We start from the raw sequence: 12,015 nt of genomic DNA on the forward strand, positions 1-12,015 counted from the left end.
TGAATTACCATTTGCAACGGTGGCGGAGCCAGGGGAGGACACAACGGCGCCCCTGAGCCGATCCTGCTGCCGGTCCATTACCCTCCTCTCCCCGGAAATCTGCTTCGCTACTGGCTGTGCACCCAGGGAACAGCTGAGCGCAGGGGCTCCCGGTCCTCGCCACTGCTCTTTTGGGTGCACGGGCACCGGTGCCCAGGCCACGCCCTCCCGTGCACACGATAGCCTCTCCCCAGCCCCTTGATCCCGATTCCTGCAGTGAGATCAGCAGCCCGGGCCTCGCAGCCCCCCTGCTTGTTGCTGCGGTAACAGTAGGGATGACACAACATTGGCACGAGGACTGCACTGCTGGTCCTGGGGGCGCGGGGAGAAGCCGACCGTGCGGTGGGGGAAGGGCTTGAGAAAAGAACATTTATAGACCGGTTATGTTTTACGACAAGGGGATCACATTAGAAGAGCCTTATATTGAAAGGGCCAACGGGGGCAGAGTTCAGAGCAGCTGGAAGTGAGACAGATCATTGGTGATAGTTGCCTATTTCTGTTGTCTGGTGTGATCGCCGCTGCTCAGGCCGCCGGAGGCACAGCATCAGGGCAAGCAGGCTGTATGCTGCAGAAAATGCAGTCACACCATACACGTTCAGCGTGTCTTGTTTTGGGCCTTGACTGTTGTTATCAAGTGTGTATCCATCATTCTGAGGGGGGTGGTGTAATGTTTCTCGGGGAGATCCTTGAACAACCAGGCAAACCGTGACAGGACATTCCCAAATAGCTTGTATAGCAGGTTTCCATGAAATTACCCAGGTGAGGAAAAGTACATGGCCCAAAACACTTTACCAAAAGCAGAATGGCCATTTGTTTATAGTATACACCCCTAAAACCCCACAAGGTATTTAATCAATATTAGCATCGAGGGTGTGGGCTAAAGGGGGTGGACAGCCAATCAGGCTGCCAGGAACACGGGCTTTACTATATGGTAAAGCCTGCGTTTCAGGCAGGCAACCAGCGCCTTTCCCACAGCTGCCACCCTCCCACCTCCACGAAGTCCCCCTCACCCGCACATGCTGCCCTCACCCTCGCCACCACCTACCCAGCCCACCCACCCACCGGCTCCCACTTACCTACTCTACTGCATCATGCATGCTGGCGATCTTTGCACTTTTCTTTAAGGGAATGTAAAACATGCAAGGCAAACAAAGCCAAACTCTATTGAAAAGGGAAGCCATTAGCACTGGGGCGCTAATTTTTTTTTTATTTTTTTTATTTTACTTGTTATAATTTACAAAAAAATTTTACAAGAAAAGAAAAAGAGAATATGGTACAATTCTCTACTCCAGTTGTCTCATCACTTCATCTGTCTGATAACATCAGTGGTTTCAGGTAGCACATTGCCGGGTCTTTTCCTTTTTCTGGTCACCTTCCCCAAATGAATCCACCTTGTATTCAGAGTTTCAAATTCATGAAAAAATGGGAGACCGCTATTACGTAGCTGATGTTATCTCCCTCTATTAAGCGATTCCACCAGTCCTCCTCATTGCACGCCCTTGACTCCTTGAATAAGTGACCCAAGTGTGCCATTCTCAGCCTTATTAAAGCGCTACACACTAAAAGTAGGTGGCGCAGCGTCTCTGGTTGCGTCTTGGTTTTGCAGAATCTGCAACTGTTGTCGGATGTTAATTTTCTGATCGCTTTGATCTCATTTGTAAGCAGGAGATTCATTCGCACTCTTAGGAAGGTTTCACGTACCGTTTTACTTGGAAATTTTTTTAAGTATTTCGGTAGGTCGTTTAAGCCTCTCGTTGTTGGTGGCAAGTGGCTTATCAGTTTGCTTCTTAGGTCCAAGGATGTTGTCTGCATCCAGTCGTGTTCCTGTAGTTTTCGTTTTACTTTATTCGGGTTTAGGATGAGTTCTTCCTCAGAGCTGTTTATTTCCACCAGTTTTTTTTTATGTTCTGTCTTCCAGCACAACAGAATTTTACTTTTCTGTGCTTCTATTTCCGTGTGGATAAAAGACATTACATTCGGGCGGGTGCTAGTCAGGGATTTCCTGTATAGCATTAATGAGTTTCTCGCAACCGTCGATTCCAGTGATTGCAGACACAGTTCCTGGCGTATGGTCTTGGCCGGTGTGGATTGCGGTAGGTTCAGCGTGTGTTTCCAGAACACGCCTTCCAAGCGTTTCCAGAAATCTGAAGGTATCATCAGTAGTGCGTCTGCACCGTAGGTCAAGGACGGGACCACCTTCCCTTTATAAAATTGGATCAGTGGGATTGCTGTAAATCGGCCAAATCTTCTGTCGATTATTTTTGCTTGACGCGCCAATTTTTTTGCCTTCTCTAGGAGGTGCAATTGCATAGGGTGTTCTTGTTTGCTGTTACTAAGGATTACCCCCAGGTATTTGAATTGTACCACTTGGTCTATTTTCTCCCCTTCCAGGGACCAGCTAAAATTCTCTGTGCGGGTAGTTTGCTTCTCCATGATCATCACTTTAGTTTTGGCCCTATTGATCTCCAAGTTGTTCTTCTCTATATATAGTGCCAAAGCGTTTAGTTGACGCTGTAGACCAATCGGTGTGTAGTCCATTAAAATAAGGTCATCCGCGTAGAGTAATCTTGGGATCTTTACCTTTCCTACTGTAGGTGGGAAAGACCGTATCTCCTGTCCGCTTTCTTCGATATCCCAGAGATAGGAATTGAACAGTGTTGGTGCAAGAGGGCATCCTTGCTTTACACCTCTCGCCGTAGGGATTGACTCAGTTAACATCCCTTCTTGATTTAAACGCACTCTTATAGAGGTATTCTGGTGCAATGCTTTAATGGGCCCCAAGATGTTTTCTGGGCAGTTTCTCGCTGTTAATTTTCCCCAAAGTGTTTCGCGGTTTACTTGGTCGAAAGCCTGGACCAGGTCAATAAAAGCAAGGTAGATCTTTTGGCCTCTTTCTTGTGTCTTGCTTTTTAGGGTGGTTAGTAGGAGAATGTTTGGTGCCGTTCCCCCATCTTTCACAAACCCTGATTGTAGGGGGTCCTCAAGCCCTGATTCTCTGGACCATTTTTGGAAGTTTTCTAACACCAGTGAGCCAAACACCTTCCCAACAACGTCTAGCAGTGCAATTGGTCGGTAGTTCTTGGGTTGGTCTCTTGGCCCCGACTTGTAAATTGGGACAATTGTTGCTGTGGTCCATGACGCAGGTATCGATCTTGTTTCGTTGCATTTTTTAAGTACCTCGTGTATAAAGCTTGACCATTCTGTAGCATGGTCCTTCAAGTCTGCGTTAGTGATACCGTCGGGCCCCGGGGCTCTTGAGTTGTTCAGTCTGACAAGTTTTCTTCTTATGTCCTCCTGATCCCATACATTTTCCCAGTTTGAGTTTGGCGTTTCTTGGTTGTCGCGCAAAAAACCATGTACATTGTTGGAAAGGTCGACGTAGCTCTTTTTCCGGAATACTTTCATGAAGTGGGTTGACCATGCTTCTTCTCCCACATAATTATTTATCAGGTCTTTTTGCATATCTGACGTATTCCTGATTAGGTTCCAGAAATCTCTGGTTCTCCTACTACATATTATCTTCAGCATGCCTGCTGCGTCGGCTTGGTTCATGGTTTCTCTGTGTTGTCTCAGCCAATTTTTGTAGGCCCTTGTTGCTGTTTTCATTTCCTTGACTAGTTTCAACAGTAGGTGATTTCTTGACTTGTTGCTTTAGTTTCCTCATTTTTTTCCTTTCTTCCACAATTCCTTTGTTAAATTCGTGTCGGTGGATTTTTGATTTATCATTTTGCCGAAACTTTCTTTTGACTTCATATACTTTTAACAAAGGTCGATAGTCAATATTGTTATTCGTGGTTGCTTGGTTGTTTACTTTACTGGTGTTTTTGTATGAGTCTGTTAGCTCCACAACTGATTTAGCCGACAGTCTTAGTTTTGTACCACTACTGTCAGCCTCGATTTTTGCTTCCATGATTGGTTTTGTTTTTTTTGTACATGCCCATTTTATCTTTAATAGGTTGTGATCACTATTGGTCGTTCTCACGACCTCGTACTCTATTATAGTTTTGAGTAGCTCATCCGAAGCGAAGATATGATCTAGGTTTGCTGCAGAGTTATCTCTCTCCCATGTCGGTATTCTCGTGTTATCTGTGTGTACTGATGTTTGTACACTCTGCAGACCCCAGGCAGTCATTGCCTTAATCCAAAGATGCCCACGTAACATATTTAATGGCATCTTCTTACAGGTCCCATATTTCGAGTTGGGCTTTGGGCAGATCGCGTTGAGGTCTCCGCATAGGATGACAAATTTCGGTGTCCATTCCAGGTGTATTCTTTCTAGGATGTTATCCGCCATTTCCAAGTAGTCCTCGTTTTTAATCACTGCGGGATTCCAGTATGTGTTCAACACAATTATAACTTCGTCCTTTGCAGTGTGTTTACTGTTTACTAACGGCTGGTTCGACCAGTTCAGTACAGATCCCTGGAAATGGCTGTTTGAGATAACCGATTCGACGTGGTGAAGTCCCGATCCAGATCTAATGGCGGTCAATAGGCCCGAGGAAGGGCGCCCTTTGTTTGAACGATCCGCGGGGGCTAGGTATGTTTCATAGCCCTCCAAAAATGGCTTCTTAGTTAGCCACGTTTCCTGCAGACAGATGACGTCAAACTCTCCCAAGTTGACGTCACTCTCTGCCAGGAGGTGGCTGAATCCCCGAGTGTTCCAACTTGCCATGACGATGTTATCCTCTTCCAGAGGCCTCACGACGACAGTCCCGGGTCCTGCCTTGGTATCCTTCCGTGCCTTGCATGGCTAGCTTCTTTTTCCTGGTGCTTTCGCAGTGGCCGTCTTAAGGTTCCGATCTTGTCCACTTCCAGGATTGATACTTGCTGCTGGTTCGTCGTTGACTGTTTCGCTAACTTCTTGGGCAAATGTAATTTTTATCCTCCGTAGGGGACCTTTTGGGTATCTGTCGTTGTTCACAGCATCGTGATCAGTACTTGCGTCTACATTCGTGCTGTTTGATTTTACTCTTTGATCGTATCTGTCCTGGGTGCATGTCTGCTTCTCTCTCTTTGTTCCTTCCTTACTCTGTGTCCACTCTTTGGTTGACCCAAAAGTAGTCTCATCCCGATTGTTAAGTGGATCTTTTTGACTTAATCTCAGGTTTGTATTTTGTGACTGTTGTAGTTTCGCGCCAATTGTTCGGCAGTCCAATAAGTCGTAACCCAGCATTTGAAAGCTCTCTTGTTCTGAGGACAGCATTTGTCTAATTACCGGTGAGGGAATATGTAAGTAGACACGGTCTTTTTTGCCCGTGGTACTGAACTCCACGATCTTGATGTCTTCAGTGTTGATCTGCCTTAGTTTTGGAATGCAGTTAAGTAGGGCCATGATGTTTTTCCGATTCAGGATCAGGTTGTCTCTGTTCTCGCCTACCCGTTCCAGTTTGAAAGTTCTTTCGCTGCCAAGCTTTTTACTGTACGGGGTGTGGGTATCTCGTTCTCTGGCTTGAACTTGATTTCTGTCAATCTTTGTGTTACACTCCTTAGTTTGGTCCACTATGAATCTCCTCTTTTCCTCCTTGTTACTTTGGGTTCCTGGTCGCAACTTCTCCTCTGTATTACGTTTGATATCTCCTTTGATATAAGGGGCTGCAGGTTTCAGGGAGGTTGTTGATTCAGCTATCCTGATGTTCCTTTTGAGGTCTTTCTCTGAGTTCGCCAGTTCCAGAGGATATTGATTTGAAAGTTTTCTGCCGTGTGCCTTAGCTACTTTTTCCCGTCTTTCTGCCAAAGTAAGAAAAGGGCTCAGGTTTTGAGCATCTTCGTTTGCTTCGATTCTGCAGTCCTTTCTCAGGACGTTCGTTTCTTGTCTCTCCAATAGAGGTTCTGGTTCCGAGTTTACAACCGAGTATACCGACAGATCTAATAAATCGATGCTTTCTACAGACTCATCTATGGTCTGATGGTTCATTGTTGGGTTGTCGGTCGAGCACATTTCTTCTGTGTTTGGTGGTTCCATTACCTGGAAAACCACCACTCTGTTTTTTTGTTCTTTGTTTTCCATAACTTTTGTTTTCTGAATATCTCTTTGGTTCTTTTCTGATGCTACCTTGGAGGGTTGGAGGTCTTCAGTTGTTACATTTTCCACTCGCTTGTTCGGCAAACTTTTTCCCTTTGAAAAAAGCGGGTATAGTTTCGTGGTCTTCCCTCGATTATCGAGTTCTTTTTGATCCCTGAGTCCGGGATTATTTAGTCTGTGGGGTTTGCTTTGTGGCTCTGTTTCCGGTCTCTCCCCAATCTCCTCTATTGTGAGTGAATCGACTTCTGCAAACGTAGTTACACAACCATTTGATTGATGCTTTTTGGATAAAAGCGGGGCAGCATGCCTCTGTTCTTTGGGTGCTTTTACAGGCTGCAATGTTTCCAGGGTTTCCTTGACTTCCTCTAAGGGTTTTGGTTTTGCTACTTCGTTCTGTTGCTCCCTCGGTAGCTGCACATCATCTGTCACGATTGTAACTGGGGCTGCATTTGTAGGTGTCTTTGTTTGTCCAGCCAGCGTGTTTTGCCCTAGTAACGTCTCATTCTCCACTATCAAGGCCGGGTTGTCCGTGTTTCTTGTGGCGTCACTTTGTGATTTATTAACTGACGTGGTTCTCCCATTTCTCGTTTCTAATGCTGTAATGTATCCTTCGATAAATGTCGTTTTTGTGTAAAGCATTGCTACAAGAGTTGTCTGATCCTTTAATGCCTCATGAATGGATTCATACAGTTTGCAGTATGGTGTCAAGGCAATAGTTATTGCCGACATTACTGACAAAATGTCAACTTGTTTTGTGGACGCTTCTTTCTCGATGGGGTTTCTGGTTGGGTAATATACACGGTATTCGACCCCTGTTCTGTATTTTTTTTGTGTTTCTCAGCGTCACTGATCACGTTCCCTGGGACTCCCGGTGGTTGCTTCCTTTGATCCACGCCAGTCCTTGGCGTTTCCTTCAAGCTGGGCCTCGAATTTATTTCTCTTAATGGGAGGTCTTTGTCAAATGTCGTTGTGTGGGGAGCTTCTTGTCTAGGAGTTGATTCAAGGCTCTTGCCTATATTTGCCATAATGTTTTCTCTTTGGGTCAGAAGACTTCCGTTTGTCATGTGGTTTTTGTTTGACCCCGGACCATCTGTCCGATGCCTCGTCAGGTCTTCGTATGGTTCATTGATTGTGACCCATTTAGATTTTTGGTTCCCTTCCAGTTGTAGTTCGGGGTCTTTGAAATATCTAATTCCTGTTTTTAAGAATGGACTGGAAGGGTACGTTTTTGTTCCTGGCCATACACACTCCCCCCTTAGTGGGGTTTCGTTTATAGACATACTAGTCCCGTCCAGTAAGTCCGCATCAGACATTTCATCCAGCATCGTTAGGTCTTTCAGCGTCGTTAGGTCTTTCCTTAACGTGTTTTGGGGGAGTCTTGTCGCTAGATTTAAAGCTGTATTCTTTGCTCTCCCTCTCGGGATGGTTTTGCGAGTTGCTCTCCTGTTGCTTAACTTTGAGGATTCAAAGAAGGACGTTATATACGTCACTTTAGCTGTTCTTCTTGTACTGCCTTTTCTTGCAGAGTTTACCTTAAAGTGTTTTCCTTTAGGGTTTGGTGTTGTTGGTTTATCCTCTAGTAGTGGGGAGTTTTTGCTTTGTTCTGTTTGTTCAAATTCGTCTCCATTTCGATCTCCCAAACCATCTTCTTTGTCTGTGCTTGTATCCTTTCCATCAATAAGCTTTAGTGCATGCACGGCCCCTGACGCCGTTTGGTTTTCTGTTCCAAGTTCTTCCCTTGGACTTGTTAGGTCTGGTCCTGGCGTTTGATGATGGATCTGAATAGTAGTGTTTGACACGTTGTTTGGGTTCACTATTGCTGTGTCAACACCTGCTATTCTCTTAGGAGTCGCCGCGCCCAGGGTCTGCCCCGCCCCCTCCGCGGGCCGGCCCGGCAAGAGCGACTCCTGGGCCACGCCCCTCCCGACTCCCGGCGACGACGGGCCCTGGAGCTCTGCTCCCCCCGCCTCGCCAAGTGGCTCCGCCTCGCCCACTGTTTGGACTGGGCTCCTCTCTCCCTCCGAGCCCCCTCCCGACGATGTCCGCTGCTCCCGCACCGGCTTCTAGCACAGGGGGGACTGCACCAGACTGCTTCCACCTCAGCTTCCAACTCCGCGACCGCTCCGCGGTGTTTGGTGCTTTTTCAAGGGTGAACTCCTCCTTCAATAGCAATGGACAACAGACTGCTTAGCACAGGGGGGACTGCACCAGACTGCTTCCACCTCAGCTTCCAACTCCGCGACCGCTCCGCGGTGTTTGGTGGTTTTTCAAGGGTGAACTCCTCCTTCAATAGCAATGGACAACAGACTGCTTAGCACAGGCGGGACTGCACCAGACTGCTTCCACCTCAGCTTCCAACTCCGCGACCGCTCCGCGGTGTTTGGTGGTTTTTCAAGGGTGAACTCCTCCTTCAATAGCAATGGACAACAGACTGCTTAGCACAGGGGGGACTGCACCAGACTGCTTCCACCTCAGCTTCCAACTCCGCGACCGCTCCGCGGTGTTTGGTGGTTTTTCAAGGGTGAACTCCTCCTTCAATAGCAATGGACAACAGACTGCTTAGCACAGGGGGGACTGCACCAGACTGCTTCCACCTCAGCTTCCAACTCCGCGACCACTCCGCGGTGTTTGGTGGTTTTTCAAGGGTGAACTCCTCCTTCAATAGCAATGGACAACAGACTGCTTAGCACAGGGGGGACTGCACCAGACTGCTTCCACCTCAGCTTCCAACTCCGCGACCGCTCCGCGGTGTTTGGTGGTTTTTCAAGGGTGAACTCCTCCTTCAATAGCAATGGACAACAGACTGCTTAGCACAGGGGGGACTGCACCAGACTGCTTCCACCTCAGCTTCCAACTCCGCTGGGGCGCTAATAGATATTTGTACCTTGGTGGAGAGGGGGCTTTGTTGGCAGGTAATGGCCCAGGGCATGTGTAAAGAAAGGCCCTTGCCTCCCTCCATCGACTTAGGTCGAAGAATAAGACCCCTCCCCTCGGTACACATTGCTTAATTAGCATCCAAAATGAATCTTTGAAAACATGAGCACAATCAGGATCCAGACCTCACAGGGATTATTCTCCAGTGCGGACATGGGCCCTGATGGGTATCAGCATTCAGGGCTTTAAGTGGGCCGGGGCCAGCCAGGGTCAAGTCCCAGCAGTCTCCAGAAAGGGCTCCCGAGCTCGGGTCCTGCCGGGGCCCACCCCAACTCCCCCCAGGTGTAAGCACTTCGGAGGAACTGACATCTGCAGACAGCCAGTGTATCCGTGGCTTAGCTTACACAGCTACGAGAAAGAGGAGGAGGGTTGGAGGGACCAGTCTCTCCTTATGTTTCTGAGTAAAGAGTCATCATTATGCAGCATGAAGCCTTTCAAACGAGGCTTCATGATGCATGATGACGCAGACCTCCTCCTGTTTCGGAGTACAGAGTAATCACATAGTAGGCAGCCCTTTCATTCAATGACCACGTGGTTTTTAACCATGTGGCGCATTCAATGAAAGGGCTGCCTGCTGCGTGTGAGAGTTGGGGCGCACTGGTGGCACACCAAAGGTAATAATGCCAGTGCGCCCCAGCTCCCCTGCTATCACCAGTGCCCCTTCCCTGCATTGGCGAGGGGGGTGGGCTCTGATTAGGCGGTGTGGCCTAAGTACACACATACCACATACTTAGGTCATGCCCCCTAATGAGAGCCCCCCCTCGATTTAGCATCCCACTAATTCGCTGTCAGCATTCCATGAGGGTCTGCCGGTGCCAGCCAACTCAACCCTGCTTCCCCGCTACTCAGCCCACCAGATGTTGTGCTGCCGTGGCATTACGTTCTCGAGGCTTTGCCCAAGCCATCTGCACTGCTCCCCACACTGAAAGTGAAACGAATCTGATCCGCTGAGGCAGCAAAGCAAACATTTCTTGGCGGCCATGTTTGAGTGACTACAGACAACTCGGGCCCTCTGTTTGGTGATTGGGAGGGTCGGCCAACAGAGAGCACGTGGCCAGGTGCTAGTAGCGATTTTTCCTGCAGTCCCCGGCTTATGTGCCTTGAGTCCTCCATAGGTTCCCTTGCTGTGCTCAGACTAAAAAATCCGGTTTTAGGGCACACAACTGCACATATAGCCAACGGCTGCAGGCAATAATGCTTGAAAACTATTTGCCACATATTTCCCTACTTGGTAGTCATTAGTTAAAAAAAAGGTAGCAGGCGCTCCTCTCCAGAAAGAACAAGACATGATAACCTGTTCTGAGATGAGAGTTTGCAGCACACGCTTTTTGCTCACTGTACCTTTCACAGATGGGAAATATCCATTTGCATATCAGTCTTTGTCCCGCCCACATGGGCAGTCCAGCACCGAAATGCTATGGCAATTCCTCTCTGAACAAGAGTACCACCAGCAACCCCATACACGTGTTTCAGCCTTGTTGGGCATCATCAGTGAGGTGAAGCTGTGCCTCTCTAAGCACATTAGATTGACATTGTTAATGATACACCAAGTCGACTTTAGTGGTATTCGAACATGCAGGCTGCCAAGAGACCTTCACACCAGGCATGTATATCTGCCAACCTTTCTTACCTGCATGGCCTGGGGAAACTACACATGCTACTTGAACTAACTACCCCCCTGCCTGATGGGAATATCCTGCATAATGTCCTAGAGGGGGCATTTTGATATATCTTTCTTTTATTGTTCAGTTATAATGAGCTGGGATCAGGATTTGAACCTGTGTTGCACCACGTTGTCTTGCTTCCACAACAAACGTGTTGCCCCTAAGCTATCCTTCATCAATAAACCTATTTTTGTGTGTTTCCTTTATATCCATATCAGCTAGTTGTGCTGCATACACGCCAACCATCCCGATTTAGGCGGGAGATTCCCGATTATTCAGTGAAAAACATTGCTATTCACGTTCTCCCGCCTAAAACCTTCCAGCCCCAATTCATTCCTATTGGGAAATTAATTTCTCCCGATTTCTCTTACGAAATCTTCCTCCCAGGTGCTTGAGGATGTTGGCATGTATGGTACTGGACCCCCCCAAAACATTCCTACTTGTTTTCTGGTATGCTGTAAAACCCTGCTGCGTGCCTATTTTTGCACGCCTCCCTGCACTTTTATTACATGAGATTCGAATGGTATTTGTTTAACCCTGTGCTCAGGTTCTGGTAGTTAGTGACTTTCCGTAGCACATGATATGCAGCAACATGCAGGCAACCTTTTTCTTCAATTAGATCTAGAGGTGTGTTTGAAAGTCCAGTTAGCTATTCTCCCTCCTTAGAGCCATGCCGGCTGGAGGAGGGTAGCCGGCAGCTTGGCCTTGGTGGGAGAAACTGGAGGAGAACGAAAGACTTGCAAAAAAGGATGTTAGCAAATTCTGACTGTCAGAGTCTGGAGGAGAACCGGGAGTAAGTTCCAGCTCCCAAGACCTGGAGAGAGGTTGCTGGAAAGTTCTGGTTCCCAAAAGGTGCAATGGCACTGTGAGGAAGTTCCGGTTTCCTAAATCTAGAGAGGAGCTGTTAGAATGTTGTGCTTCTTGAAGTCTGGCGTGGAGCTGTGAGAAAGTTCTAGCTCCCAAAGTCAGGACAGGAGCTGAAAGAAACTTCAGGTTTCAAAAGTCAAGAGGGGAGCTGAAGAAAGTTCTGGTTCCCAAAGTGTGGGGATGAACTAGTGAACCTTTCTAGCTTCCCAATCCTGGAGAGGGGCTGTGAGAAAGTTGTAGTTTCCGAAATGTGGAGTGGATGCCAAGAAAGGCTCTGGTACCCAACGTATGGAGAGAAACTGCGAGAAAGTTCCGGTACCCATAATTTGGGGAGGAGCTAAAAGAACATTCATGCCCTGGCTCCCACTGGGAAAAACAATTTAGCGTTTCCCCCTTAAGCTGGAAAGACTCAGTATGTGGCCCACAACTGAGGGCCACCCAGAGATGCAATACAGGGCCTTTACTTGTGGCCTCCATACTGCCTGTCTC

General features: G+C 47.7%; 2 protein-coding genes across 2 annotated transcripts in view; one reads left to right on the forward strand and one right to left on the reverse strand.

The window, feature by feature from the left end:
* The window catches only part of LOC138447866 (uncharacterized), a 33,393-nt gene extending 32,373 nt beyond the window's left edge, over window positions 1-1,020 (reverse strand). The window contains exon 1 of the mRNA XM_069604323.1: window positions 9-1,020. Within this exon, the coding sequence (XP_069460424.1) occupies window positions 9-78 (70 nt within the window). The 5' untranslated portion in view covers window positions 79-1,020. The remainder of the gene's footprint in view (window positions 1-8) is intronic.
* The window catches only part of LOC138447870 (tubulin polymerization-promoting protein family member 3-like), a 183,276-nt gene that overhangs the window by 15,422 nt on the left and 155,839 nt on the right, over window positions 1-12,015 (forward strand). The gene's annotated exons all lie outside the window — the stretch shown is intronic.

Source organism: Ambystoma mexicanum, chromosome 1p (genome assembly GCF_040938575.1).
Source record: "Ambystoma mexicanum isolate Mex_15411 chromosome 1p, UKY_AmexF1_1, whole genome shotgun sequence".
Lineage (NCBI taxonomy): Eukaryota > Metazoa > Chordata > Amphibia > Caudata > Ambystomatidae > Ambystoma > Ambystoma mexicanum.